The 15405-nt window shown below is 41.3% G+C and overlaps 1 protein-coding gene across 3 annotated transcripts in view; it reads right to left on the bottom strand.

The window, feature by feature from the left end:
• Positions 1-11587: 11587 nt before the first annotated feature.
• Positions 11588-15405, bottom strand: part of LOC112215712 (metabotropic glutamate receptor 7) — a 175091-nt gene continuing 171273 nt past the window's right edge. For all 3 annotated transcript variants that reach the window (XM_024375021.2, XM_024375019.2, XM_024375020.2), the window contains exon 10: positions 11588-12747. In XM_024375021.2, coding sequence (XP_024230789.1) covers positions 12698-12747 — 50 coding nt within the window. In that variant the 3' untranslated portion in view covers positions 11588-12697. The remainder of the gene's footprint in view (positions 12748-15405) is intronic.

The following is a 15405-nucleotide window of genomic DNA, read 5'->3' as shown; positions in this document are numbered from 1 at the left end:
CTCCGGATTCCTACCGCAAGCTCTGAACCTATTTTATTTTATTTTTTTACATTTTTATTATGATTCTTTTTTTTGTATTTTTTTCCACCTGGAATTATAGCAGCTAACGACCCCTGAACGCACAGCCGCTAATCTGTGGCCTGCTAGCTATCTAAAGCACATTGGACTGCTGGCTTAAGAGGCTCTTCGGATATATTTCTTCGTCCACTATACATATTTTGCCAATTGGCCTGGTTTACCACATGGAGCCCTGCTGATCCGTCCGCTGATGTAACTGCATGAGGGGGCCACAACAGACTTCCCTCCGTCGTGTCATCCCTCTAAGGCCTTTCTGTTAGCCTGCTAGCCACGTGCCGCTAGCTGCCTGAAGCGAAGCACTGGACTTGTATGATCACCCGGCTACGCATGCCTTTCCCTAACATCACCATGCCGTGTCGATTGCTGTTCTGGTTTGTAACTATTGTTTTATTTCACTGTAGAGCCTTTAGCACTGCTCAACTCGCCTCGGCTAACAATTTAGTTCCACCTCCCACACACGCAGTGACATCCCCTTGTTTAAATGCTATTTCTAGAGACAATATCTCTTTCATTATCACTATATGCACAGGTTTACCCCCACTGTATTCACATCTTACTATACCTTTGTCTGTACATTATGCCTTGAATATATTCTACTGTGCCCAGAAATCTGCTCCTTTTACTCTCTGTTCTGAACGTAATAGCCATCCAGTTTTGTTAGCCTTTAGCCGTACCCTTATCCTACTCCTCCTCTGTTCTTCTGGTGATGTAGAGGTTAATCCAGGCCCTGCAGTGTCTACCTCCACTCCCATCCCCCAGGCTCTCTCATTTGTTGACTTCTGCAACTGTAAAAGCCTTGGTTTCATGCATGTTAACATTAGAAGCCTAGCACACTCCACCAATCCGGATGTCCTAGCCGTGTTTGAATCCTGGCTTAGGAAGACCACCAAAAACCTTGAAATTTCCAATCCAAGCTATAACATTTTCCGACAAGATAGAACTGCCAAAGGGGGCGATGTTGCAATTTACTGCAAAGATAACCTGCATAGTTCTGTCTTACTATCCAGCTCTGTACCCAAACAATTTGAGCTTCTACTTCTAAAAATGAACCTTTCCAGAAACAAGTCTCTCACCGTTGCCGCTTGCTATAGACCACCCTCTGCCCCCAGCTGTGCCCTCGACAACATATGTGATTTGATTGCCCCCCATCTATCTTCTGAGCTCATGCTGCTAGGTGACCTAAACTGGGACACACTTACAATCTAAGCTTGATGCCCTCAATCTCACACAATTTATCAATGAACCTACCAGATATAACCCCAAATCCGTAAACACGGGCACCCTCATAGATATCATCCGAACTAACTCACCCTCCAAATACACCTCTGCTGTTTTCAACCAAGATCTCAGCGATCACCTCCTCATTGCCTGCATCAGTAATGGGTATGCGAGCAAACGACCACCCCTCATCACTGTCAAACGCTCCCTAAAACACTTCTGCAAGCAGGCCTTTCTAATCGACCTGGCCGAGGTATCCTGGAATGACATTGACCTCATCCCAACAGTAGAGGATGCCTGGTTATTCTTTAAAAGTGCCTTCCTCACCATCTTAAATAGGCATGCCCCATTCAAAAAATGTAGAACCAGGAATAGATATGGCCAGCCCTTGGTTCACTCCAGACCTGTCTTCCCTTGACCAGCACAAAAACATCCTGTGGCGTTCTGCATTAGCATCGAATAGCCCCCGTGATATGAAACTTTTCAGGGAAGTTAGGAACCAATATACACAGGCAGTTAGGAAAGCTAACGCTAGCTTTTTTAAACAGAAATTTGCATCCTGCAGTACAAACTCAAAAAAGTTCTGGGACACTGTAAAGTCCATGGAGAATAAGAGAACAAATTACAAATCAGCCGGGCTAGACAATCTGGACCCTCTCTTTCTAAAATTATCTGCCTAAATTGTTGCAACCCTTATTACTAGCCTGCTTAACCTCTCTTTCGTATCATCGGAGATTCCCAAAGATTGGAAAGCTGCCGCGGTCATCCCCCTCTTTAAGGGGGGTTACACTCTAGACCCAAACTGCTACAGACCTATATCTATCCTACCCTGCATCTCTAAGGTCTTCGAAAGCCAAGTTAACAAACAGATTACTGACCATTTTGAATCACATCGTACCTTTTCCGCTATGCAATCTGGTTTCCGAGCTGGTCATGGGTGCACCTCAGCCACGCTCAAGGTCCTTAACGATATCATAACCGCCATCGATAATAGCATGCTGTGCAGCTGTATTCATCGACCTGGCCAAGGCTTTCGACTCTGTCAATCACCACATTCTTATTGGCAGACTCAACAGCCTTGGTTTCTCAAATGATTGCCTCGCCTGGTTCACCAACTACTTCTCTGATAGAGCTCAGTGTGTCAAATCAGAAGGCCTGTTGTCCGGACCTCTGGCAGTCTCTATGGGGGTGCCACAGGGTTCAATTCTCGGGCCGACTCTCTTCTCTGTATACATCAATGATGTCGCTCTTGCTGCTGGTGATTCTCTAATCCACCTCTACGCAGATGACACCATTCTGTAACCTTCTGGCCCTTCTTTGGACACTGTGTTAACTAACCTCCAGACAAGCTTCAATGCCATACAACTCTCCTTCCGTGGCCTCCAACTGCTCTTAAACGCAAATAAAACTAAATGCATGCTATTCAACTGATCATTGCCCACACCTGCCCGTCCATCCAGCATCACTACTCTGGATGGCTCTGACTTAGAATACGTGGATAACTACAAATACCTAGGTGTCTGGCTACACTGTAAACTCCCCTTCCAGACTCACATTAAGCATATCCAATTAAAAAGTAAATCTAGAATTGGCTTCCTATTTCGCAACAAAGCTTCCTTCATTCATGCTGCCAAACATACCCTCATAGAACTGGTGATCCTACCAATCCTGGTAGGCGATGCCATCTATAAAATAGCCTCCAACACTCTGGAAAACTGGATGTAGTCTATCACAGTGCCATCCGTTTTGTCACCGAAGCCCCATATACTACCCACCACTGCGACCTGTACGCTCTCGTTGGCTGGCCCTCGCTTCATACTCATCGCCAAACCCACTGGCTACAGGTTGGCTACAGGTTATCTACAAGTCTCTGCTAGGTAAATCCCCGCCCTATCTCAGCTCGCTGGTCACCATAGCAGCACCCACTCGTAGCACATGCTCCAGCAGGTATATCTCACTGGTCACCCCCAAAGCCAATTCCTCCTTTCCTTCCAGTTCTCTGCTGCCACTAACTGGAATGAACTGCAAAAATCACTGAAGCTGGAGATTCCCATCTCTCTCATTAGCTTCAAGAACAAGCTGTCAGAGCAGCTCACAGATCACTGCACCTGTTCATAGCCCATCTATCTACTTCATCCCCATACTGTATTTATTTATTTTGCTCCTTTTGCACCACAGTATCTCTACTTGCACATCCATCTTTTGCACATCTACCATTCCAGTGTTTAATTGCCATATTGTAATTCGCCACCACGGCCTATTTATTGCCTTAACTTATTTGACCTAATTTGCACTCACTGTGTATATAGAATTTGTATAATTTTTTTCTACTGTATTATTGACTGTATGTTTTGTTCATTACATGTGTAACTCTGTGTTGTTGTATGTGTCGAACTGCTATGCCTTATCTTGGCCAGGTCGCAGTTGCAAATGAGAACTTGTTCTCAACTAGCTTACCTGGTTAAATAAAGGTGAAATTTAAAAAAAATGTGGGACGATAGCGTCCCACCTCGCCAACAGCCAGTGAAATTGCAGGGTGCCAAATTCAAAACAACAGAAATCCCATAATTAAAATTCCTCAAACATACAAGTATTATACACCATTTTAAAGGTACACTTCTTGTAAATCCAGTCACAGTGTCCGATTTCAAATAGGCTTTAGGGTGAAAGCACACCAAACGATTATGTTAGGTCAGTACCTAGTCACAGAAAACCATACAGCCACTTTCCAGCCAAGAAGAGGGCTCACAAAAGTCAGAAATAGCGATTAAATTCATCACTAACCTTTGATGATCTTCAACAGATGGCACTCACAGGACGTCATGTTACACAATAAATGTGTGTTTTGTTCGATAAAGTTTATCTTTATGTCCAAAAACCTCATTTGAAATTGGTGTGTTATGTTCAGAAATGCATTGTCTCAAACAAACATCTGGTTTTCACATCAAATTACAGAAATAATCATAGTAAACATTTATGCAAGATACAAGTGTTATGCATGGAATTACAGATAAACTGCTCCTTAACGTAACCGCTGGGTCAGATTTCAAAATGGCTTTACGGTGAAAGCACACCGTGCGATTATGTTAGGTCAGCACCTAGCCACAGAAAAACATACAGCCATTTTACATACAGCCACTTCAAGAAGGAGAGGTGTCACAAAAGTGAGAAATAGCGTTATAAATGTTCACTTACCTTTGATGATCTTGATCGGAATGCACTTCCAGGAATCCCAGTTCCACAATAAATGTTTGTTTTGTTCGATAAAGTCCATCATTTATGTCCAAATACCTCCTTTTTGTTTGCGCGGTTAGCCTAGTAATGCTCAATGCGCGTTCGCTTAGTTCCAACAAAAAAGTTTAAAAAGTTATGTTACAGTTCGTAGAAACATGTCAAACGATGTATAGAATCAATATTTAGGATGTTTTATCATAAATCTTCAATAATGTTTCAATCAGTCTTTAGAAATGAAAAGGAACGCAGCTACCTCTCACGGCCACGCACATGATTTAGCTCATGGCATTCTGCCAGACACCTGACTCAAACAGCGCTCATTAGCTCCCCCTTCACAGTAGAAGCCTGAAACAAGGTTCTAAAGACTGTTGACATCTAGTGGAAGCCTTAGGAAGTGCAATATGACCCCATAGACACTGTATATTGGATAGGCAAAGACTTGAAAACCTACAAACCTCAGATTTCCCGCTTCCTGGTTGGATTTTTTTCTCAGATTTTTGCCTGCCATATGAGTTTTTTTATACTCAGACATCATTCAAACAGTTTTTAGAAACATCAGAGTGTTTTCTATCCAAATCTACTAATTATATGCATATTCTAGCTTTTGGGCCTGAGTACCAGGCAGTTTACTCTGGGCACCTTATTATTCAAGCTACTCAATACTACCTCCCAGTCCCAAAGAAGTGAAATTTGCATTGGGCCGCTTCTGGGGGGTTTCTGGTAAATCGGCTGAATTCCGGTAGATGAAAACTGCCCAATGCACTTGGGCTGATTCTGGGCAGTCATTCATTTTGATTCCAGGGCTGAGTCCGACACCCAATTCAGGGCCGATTCAATCAGTTCCGTCCCCCCGGAAGAGGGACTCTTCTGGGCCGATTTCTTATTGCTAGCTGTTTCCCTGCAAGTCAAAAAGCTGTATAATAAAAATTCAGAATAATGGCACAGCATTTCAGAAACTTTACTATGGGAAAGTTGATATGTTTATATGCTTTACTTTGCTGCCATGTGACTGGTTTCACATTTGTCTTCACTGATCATAAGGTAAAATATACCTAAAACAAGTGTCATTTATATTTACAATTCAAAACAGATTACTAATTTACCGAGCTCATATCAACAGTTCTTAGTTCTTACATGGAGAATGGTCTTATGTATAACGGGAAAAAAATAAGTAGGTTTGCTTGACCGTATTCATGGTTTCCTAGTTCTGTCGAACATCTCCGCCACAATTACATTTTTTCAATATCCACCCAAAACAAGTAGCAGGTGAATAGCACGCTATTGTCATTCTTAATTTCAAGGTCACAATACGCATAGAGAGAAAAGTGCATGAAAAGGGAATTACGTTTCAATTATGTGCTCTTAACTTGGGTCGGAATTGGGCCCAATGAGAATATAATAAAATTGGCTGTTGGTTATATTGTTGATATATACGTTTAATAATGATAAGTACTGATAGAGGTAATTCAAAGATTTCTCTATAGCCAAGACTTAATGGTGCCCCTCTTAATTAAATTAATTTGGATAGGATAACCAAATTAATCAAATTAATCATATCAATTCATTATTACAGTAGTTCATTAGTAAATTATCTTGAATATTAAGTAGCCAAACGTTGAATCAATTTTAAATGCACCTTAAATACAGTTTGATTTGATTTAGTCCTAATCTTTTAAATCAGCTTGAAAAATCTATGGCAAGACTTCAAAATGGCTGTCTAGCAATGATCAACAACCAACTTGACAGAGATTAAAGAATGTTTTTCATAATAATGTGCAAATATTGTACAATTTCTATTTCTATTTATTATTGATCCCCATTTCTTATGGATCCCCATTTTATGTCAGTGCATCCATGAATTTGGATGATGCACATGGATGATGCATGATACACATGCAGTGTTGGGTTTTGTTACTGGTGCAAACTTTTGGTCACGTGATTGCCTTTTGTACACTTCGGTTGTCTGGGACTCCCTGACTTTTAGAAGGGCCAGACACTGGTTGATATTTGTTTATCAAGCTGTCTTACAGAAACTTCCTAATTATCTTAACTCAAGAATCCAGTGGTCAAGCAGTATTTATCAGACTCGGCCACAGGACATACTAGCGGTAGAGATACCCTGCATTTGAATATCATGCTCCACACTCATGGAATGAATTGCAGAGAGAACTCCAGTTAGATGTTTTGGCGCCTGTAAGACAGTTTAAATACACATTTGTAATGCTTTTGTAAAGTGTGTTTTTCTTATAGAAGTTTATTATAATATTTTTAATCTCCATCTTGTACTTTTTGTTTGTTTTTAAATTCCTATTAATTGCTGTGTTGTTTGTGTTGTTGTATCACAGGGCACAACTGTAAAATAGGCTGTGTCTCAGCTTGTTCCCCCAGTTTAAATGAAGGTTAATAATAATAAAACGTTTTATTTGATTATTATTGACCTTTATTTAAACAAGAGAAACAAGCTGAGAGAGAGTCAGGCATTAACACAACTAAATGTTAAATAAGACAAGGGGTATGAATGCTTTCTGGAGGCACTAGACTAAATAAGTTGGAAAATGACTCAGGAAAATACAAGATTTAGAAAAAAGATAAACTGTGAGGGGGCTACATTGACATAGGCTTTGAAGATATAGATTTCACAAACCAGGAATAGACATTAACTAGGCTACCAATTATCATCTGATGTGGACAGTGCCAAGACAGTATTGATCATGGGTTTAGCAATTAGACCTGCAGTTTTACAATACTCAGTAACTTCCACCACTTTACACACACAACGCCACTTTCAGAGGAAATGCAGAATGTAACAGGGTAATATTTATTTGTATGTCAGTGTTGCCTGCCCAGTTGGATTCCGATTAAGATGGGATGGAACCAGGATGGATGGTTGTCAAAGTCTCCCTCAACAGCACTGCTGAGTTCAGCAGGCCAAAATAGTTCACAGCCAAAGGAGCGATACCCACTTCTCTCTCAGTCCTCCAGTAAAGTAAAATTTATTAGAGTGCAGCGAATTCTTTCTCCCAGTAGGATAAGTCTTCGTCGATTGGTGTTTGGCTTCAAATGAGAAATGGATCAGACTGTTCAACTGGTGTGGCCATGCCACAAAGAAACTTGATCTACCGTCTATTGGCAAGTTCTGTAATTTATAGATATATTCACAGAGGGTGGGCCTGCATAGGCCAGACAGAGAATCCTGGGACCACCCCATTGATTCTGAGAACCCAGCACATTTATGTTCATAGGAGACAACCTGAGATTTCCTCACAAGTGTCCACAGCATGTTTCTACGGTACAGAAAACAGTTTAACCTCTCTAGGGGATGTGGGACGGTAGCGTCCCACCTGGCCAAAATCCAGTGAAATTGCAGAGTGTCAAATTCAAAAACAGAAATACTCATTATAACAATTCATAAAACATACAAGTGTTATACATCAGTTTAAAGATTACCTTCTTATTAATCCAACCACGGTGTCAGATTTCAAAAAGGCTTTACGGCGAAAGCATACCATGCGATTATCTGAGAACAGCGCCCAGCAGACAAATCATTACAAACAGTTACCAGCCAAGTAGAGGAGTTACACAAGTCAGAAATAGCGATACAATTAATCACTTACCTTTGATGATCTTCATATGGTTGCTTTCACAAGACTCCCATTTACTCAATAAATGTTTGTTTTGTTCGATAAAGTCCCTCTTTATATCCAAAAACCTCTGTTTTGTTTGTGCGTTTTGTTCAGTAATCCACAAGCTCATCAGTAAAGTTTGTGGAAACATGTCAAACGATGTTAACTTTTTATGGCTGGGGGGCAGTACTGAGTAGCTTGGATGAATAAGGTTCCCAATGTAAACAGCCTACTCCTCAGTCTCAGTTGGTCATATATGTATATTATTATTCGTGTTGGATAGAAAACAGTCTAAAGTTTCTAAAACTGTTTGAATGATGTCTGTGAGTAAGTATAACAGAACTCATATGACAAGCAAAATCCTGAGGAGAAATCAAAACAGGAAGTGAGATATCTGGGCTTTGTATGTATGAGTCCCCAATGAAATCCCCTTGAGATATGAATGATGTTGCACTGCCTAGGGGTTCCACTAGACGTCAACCATCAATAGAAATTATAATGAGGCTTCTATGTTGTTGTGGGAGTGAATGAGAGCAGAATATATCAGCTGTCCATCAAGCAGCCATTTTGTGATTGCGCTTTTTCCTCATGGTACCCACTTGCGTTCCATGGCTCACGAAGACTAGAAGGAATACTCCGGTTGGAACTTTATTGAAGCTATATGTTAAAAACAGCCTAATGATTGATTCTGTACTTAGTTTTAAACGTTTCTTCGACCAGTAATATCACTTTTTGAAGTTTTTGTCCTATACAACGCTCACCAGAATTAGCGCTTGGATATGTATAACAAACGCTCTAACAAAAGAAGGTATTTGGACAGACATTTTCGAACAAAACATACATTTATTGTGGACCTGGGAATCCTGGAGTGCTTTCTGATGTAGATCATCAAAGGTAAGGGAATATTTATAATGTAATTTCTTGTATATGTTGACGCCATCTTTGCGGCTGTGGTGTTTTTAAATTGAGCGCCGTCTCAGATTACATGCATTTCTTTTTCCGTATTGTTTAAAAGAAATCTGACACAGCGGTTGCATTAAGGAGAGGTATATCTATAATTCCATGTGTATAACTATATTATCATCTACATTTATGATGAGTATTTCTGTTGAATGATGTGGCTATGCAAAATCACCTGATGTTTTTGGAATTGGTGAATCTAACGCGCCAATGTAAACTCAGATTTTTAAAAATATAAATATGAACTTTATCAAACAAAACATGCATGTATTTTGTAACATGAAGTCCTATGAGTGTCATCTGATGAAGATAATTCAAGGTTAGTGATTAATTTTATCTTTGTTTATGGTTTTTGAGAATGCTATATTTCGCTGGAAAATGGCTGTGCTTATTGTGGTTTGGTGGAGACCTAACATAATCGTTTGTAGTGCTTTCACTGAAAAGCCTATTTGAAATCTGACACTTTGGTGGGATTAACAACGAAAATAGATTTAAAATCATATAAGACACATATATGTTTTAGGAATTGTAATTATGAAATTTCTGTCGTTTGAATTTTGGCGCCCTCTATTTTCACTGGTAGTTGTCATATCGATCCCGGTATCGGGATTTGTCCTTTGTCCTTTGTCTAAATTGGTGCGTAATCTACAAGCTGCACGCAGTCATCCAGTGATTGAGAGGAGAGAGGAGACTTTCAACGAACGATATATCATGAAGAGATATGTGAAAAACACCTTGAGGATTGATTCTAAACAACGTTTACCATGTTTCAGTCGATATTATGGAGTTAATTTGGAAAAAAATTAGGCGTTTTGAAGACTGAATTTTCGTTTTTTTTTGGTAGCCAAACGTGACGCACCAAACGGAGCGATTTCTCCTAAACAAATAATCTTTCAGGAAAAACTGAGCATTTGCTATCTAACTGAGAGTCTCCTCATTGAAAACATCTGAAGTTCTTCAAAGGTAAATGATTTTATTTGAATGATTTTCTGGTTTTTGTGAAAATGTTGCCTGCTGATGCTAATGCTAAATGCTACGCTAAATGCTACGCTAGCTGCGCTAGCTGTTACACAAATGCTTGTTTTGCTATGGTTGAGAAGCATATTTTGAAAATCTGAGATGACAGTGTTGTTAACAAAAGGCTAAACTTGAGAGCTAGCATATTAATTTCATTTCATTTGCGATTTTCATGAATAGTTAACGTTGCGTTATGGTAATGAGCTTGAGGCTGTATTCACGATCCCGGATCTGGGATGGCTCGACGCAAGAAGTTAACAGTCAGCAGAAACATGTCAAACGATGTACTGTATCAGTCTTTAGAATGTTGTTTACATATATCTTGAATAACGTTCCAACCGGAGAATTAGAATTACTTCAGATGACCGGTGGAACGCAGGTCCCTCCCCTGTGAACGCGCATGGTGAAAGAATGGTCAACTCGTGGCACTGGTGACTATTTCCTGTGTCATTCGACTCCCCTTCACATTAGAGTCATCAGACAAAGTTCTATTGACTGCTGACATCTAGTGGAAGGCGTAGGAAGTGAAAACTCATCCATATCTCGCTGTAATTTCAATGAGAACTTGGTTGAAAATCTGCCACCCCCAGAAAAAATACAAACAGAAAGTAGAATTTCTCAGGTTTTTGCCTACAATATGAGTTCTGTTATACTCACAGACATATTTCAAACAGTTTTAGAAACTTCAGAGTGTTTCCTATCCAATACTAATAATAATATGCATATATTAGCAACTGAGACTGAGGAGCAGGCCATTTACAATGGACACCTTTTCATCCAAGCTACTCAATACTGCCCCTGCAGCCATAAAAAGTTAATTAAAAAAGGACATATCATAGATGTTATACTGAAAAGTAGACATTCATTCTTCCCTGTCCTCAGTTTTCTCCACAGAACAAAGCAACAGGGTGTAATTTATAACCCCCCACCATAGCCTGTGGTTGACCAATTAAAAGTCCTTGAAGAAAAATTGGGTAAATGGCCAAATAGATGTATCCTGCCTCAGGATCTAAGTACAGACGATTCAGACCAATGAAAATGTGGCACACGTAGCTATGAGTCCAGGACTGACATTCCTACACAGGTTCTAAACAGATGTTGAAATGAAAACAACTATTTCCATTGATAATTCCCTGTTGACCGTTAGTACTCTCTTAACCTTTAGTCCTCTCTTGACCTTTAGTCCTCTCTTGACCTTTAGTCCTCTGCGTTGTGTATTTATCTTCGAAATATTCTTACAATGACAACTAAATAAGAGCGCTTAAATATCACCTGTACCAGCACGTGTAAAACTAACGTCTAACAATCAAGGTGACAGGTGCAACACGTTCTGCCCAACGAGGATGGTCCCAATCAGTATGGGTCCACATCTAAACAGAACCAAGCAAATATTGACGAACACAAACACACGCGTACTCACACGTGCACACACACAAATAATGATTGAATAATCATTGTTTGATTGTATAAAAGATAACAAAATTATTTTATTACATGTTGATAATTGGACAGACAACATCACAGCATACTTGCATGAATGTTTCAATATGAATGTTTTTTGCCCCACACCATTGATAATTAAACACAATGTACTCTGTACAAAACTATATAAATCAAACATGCTTGCAGATGCAGAGGGGTCCATTTTAATAACAGATTAAAGCCATATTCTCTTGTGAATCAGGTAATTTATTTAAAAGAAATGAATAAACGGCAGAATAATGGTTAACATCATAGTCATTTTAAGAATGAATTGATCTTTTTTTGTTTTACATCAAATAGAAAAGACAAACATTGGCACATGCAATGTGAACACTTTGTGCTGCTTTTTCCTCACCATCCAAAGCCAATCAAACATAGACTGGATATATTTTTTTGTTGTCATCCAAACACGAAAATACTCTCAGATATTTACAAAAAAATATAGATACATTGCTCGTCACTCTGACATAGTTATTTGTGTTAAAATAGCTGATTTGAGTTGATTTCATAAAACAAAATGCATGTGACGGAGCTTGCTAATTAAAGTTATTCAATCAAAATTCAACATAATGTTATGTCAGAAAAAATGAAAGATCAGGCACAAGGAACTAAGAAGAAACCTCACTTAACTTAAAAACAAACCATGAGCACTGCAAGAGAATATGACTTTAATGGATATTGCAAAAAAATAATTTAAAAACTGTTGAAATAAACTGTTCAGACATATTTTTTTCAGTGACACCTGTATCACAGAGGTTGTTCACTCACTGTTAACGGAAAACCCTACAGAGAGGTTCCAGGGTCTGGTTCTAGAACAGAACGGACCAGGGCCCAGTTACCATCTTACAGCTGTGTTTGTATCTTCATCATTCATTCACTCCTGATGTCAAATATCTCCATCCCTCCGTTTTCCCTTTCCCCCTGCCATCCTCCTCTTCAGAAGACACAAATGATGAAGGTTGACACCAACCACAGTCCTGGAGTGCATAGGTAGGTAGTGCCCCTGTCCCGGTATTCTCTTCCTGTGATCCATAGTCTTTGTCGTCATCGCAGAGTAAGGACATGGAGAATTCCCCGGGAACCCATCAGATCCTGAGGTTGTTGTAACTCACATATGTTTTCTTCGTAGCTTGACCTGAGAAGCGAGGTAGGTCAAAGATTATAATGGCATCCAACAGCACAACAAATTACAGTACAATAAGCAATACACAAACATTCACATACATACATAAAATAAGATATTCACGTGCATAATATATAAATACCCTCCAACTCTATCATACATTCATGCAAGTGAACATACAGTGTTCACAATCATTGCACAATAGCTGCCTGTTTTAGTGCATTGTGTCACTTCAGCAGCACGACTGAGTCAAACTCTGGTTTCTATTTTCAGATACTAACCAGCAAAATAAAAACACACACAAACACCACGCAAGTGGTCACCTAACAAACGCTACAAACGTGATGTGATCCCAGTCTCTATATTGCCATGGAAACGGGCCAGACTGTTGCCGAGAATCAAGGTAGGTACTGTTGTGTACTGTGCTTGACTCCACCCATGCAGTGTTATCGCTCATGCCTAGCGGAGAAGGTCGATGCACATTGCGCTTCTTAAAGCAGAGACATACTGTAGCTTTGTAAACTCCTCTTCTTAATGCTGTAAATGTTGCCATGGTGAACTCCCATGGGATGTGCAATTAGAGTCTTACCACCTCCTGACAGTATTATTTTGTAGTCCTGGTCATTGACTATGATGAATAAAACATGTGTAAATATACAATATATTTTTGCAGTTAGCCCATAAGCAGGCTTAGCTGCATGTGTGTGCGGTTGGTATAAAAAATTGTGTGTGTGTGAGTGTGTGGCACGCATGCATACAATGTATGTGTGTGATATGCTGTAGTTCATTAGAAGTGTGTGTGCGAGTTCATTAGAACGTGCGTTGAAGATGTCATTCCCATAGCAACGATTAAAACATTCCCTAACCAGAAACCGTGGATTGATGGCAGCATTCGTGTGGAACTGAAGGCGCGAACCACTGCTTTTAATCAGGGCAAGGTGTCTGGTAACATGACTGAATACAAACAGTGCAGCTATTCCCTCCGCAAGGCTATCAAACAAGCTAAGCGCCAGTACAGAGACAAAGTAGAATCTCGATTCAACGGCTCAGACACAAGAGGCATGTGGCAGGGTCTACAGTCAATCACGGACTACAGGAAGAAACCCAGGCCAGTCACGGACCAGGATGTCTTGCTCCCAGGCAGACTAAATAACTTTTTGCCCGCTTTGAGGACAATACAGTGCCACTGACACGGCCTGCAACGAAAACATGCGGTCTCTCCTTCACTGCAGCCGAAGTGAGTAAGACATTTAAACGTGTTAACCCTCGCAAGGCTGCAGGCCCAGACGGCATCCCCAGCCGCGCCCTCAGAGCATGCGCAGACCAGCTGGCCGGTGTGTTTACGGACATATTCAACCAATCCCTATACCAGTCTGCTGTTCCCACATGCTTCAAGAGGGCCACCATTGTTCCTGTTCCCAAGAAAGCTAAGGTAACTGAGCTAAACGACTACCGCCCGTAGCACTCACATCCGTCATCATGAAGTGCTTTGAGAGACTAGTCAAGGACCGTATCACCTCCACCCTACCTGACACCCTTGACCCACTCCAATTTGCTTACCGCCCAAATAGGTCCACAGACGATGCAATCTCAACCACACTGCACACTGCCCTAACCCATCTGGACAAGAGGAATACCTATGTGAGAATGCTGTTCATCGACTACAGCTCGGCATTCAACACCATAGTACCCTCCAAGCTCGTCATCAAGCTCGAGACCCTGGGTCTCGACCCCGCCCTGTGCAACTGGGTACTGGACTTCCTGACGGGCCGCCCCCAGGTGGTGAGGGTAGGCAACAACATCTCCTCCCCGCTGATCCTCAACACTGGGGCCCCACAAGGGTGCGTTCTGAGCCCTCTCCTGTACTCCCTGTTCACCCACGACTGCGTGGCCACGCACGCCTCCAACTCAATCATCAAGTTTGCGGACGACACAACAGTGGTAGGCTTGATTACCAACAACAACGAGACGGCCTACAGGGAGGAGGTGAGGGCCCTCGGAGTGTGGTGTCAGGAAAATAACCTCACACTCAACGTCAACAAAACTAAGGAGATGATTGTGGACTTCAGGAAACAGCAGAGGGAACACCCCCATCCACATCGATGGAACAGTAGTGGAGAGGGTAGCAAGTTTTAAGTTCCTCGGCATACACATCACAGACAAACTGAATTGGTCCACTCACACAGACAGCATCGTGAGGAAGGCGCAGCAGCGCCTCTTCAACCTCAGGAGGCTGAAGAAATTCGGCTTGTCACCAAAAGCACTCACAAACTTCTACAGATGCACAATCGAGAGCATCCTGGCGGGCTGTATCACAGCCTGGTATGGCAACTGCACCGCCCTCAACCGTAAGGCTCTCCAGAGGGTAGTGAGGTCTGCACAACGCATCACAGGGTGCAAACTACCTGCCCTCCAGGACACCTACAGCACCCGATGCTACAGGAAGGCCATAAAGATCATCAAGGACATCAACCACCCGAGCCACTGCCTGTTCACCCCGCTGTCATCCAGAAGGCGAGGTCAGTACAGGTGCATCAAAGCTGGGACCGAGAGACTGAAAAACAGCTTCTATCTCAAGGCCATCAGACTGTTAAACAGCCACCACTAACATTGAGTGGCTACTGCCAACACACTGTCAATGACACTGACTCTACTCCAGCCACTTTAATC

Source organism: Oncorhynchus tshawytscha, linkage group LG16 (assembly GCF_018296145.1).
Source record: "Oncorhynchus tshawytscha isolate Ot180627B linkage group LG16, Otsh_v2.0, whole genome shotgun sequence".
In the NCBI taxonomy this organism is placed as follows: Eukaryota; Metazoa; Chordata; class Actinopteri; order Salmoniformes; family Salmonidae; genus Oncorhynchus; species Oncorhynchus tshawytscha.
The sequence above is the reverse complement of the archived record's forward strand: the minus strand, read 5'-3'. Positions and strand labels throughout refer to the sequence as shown.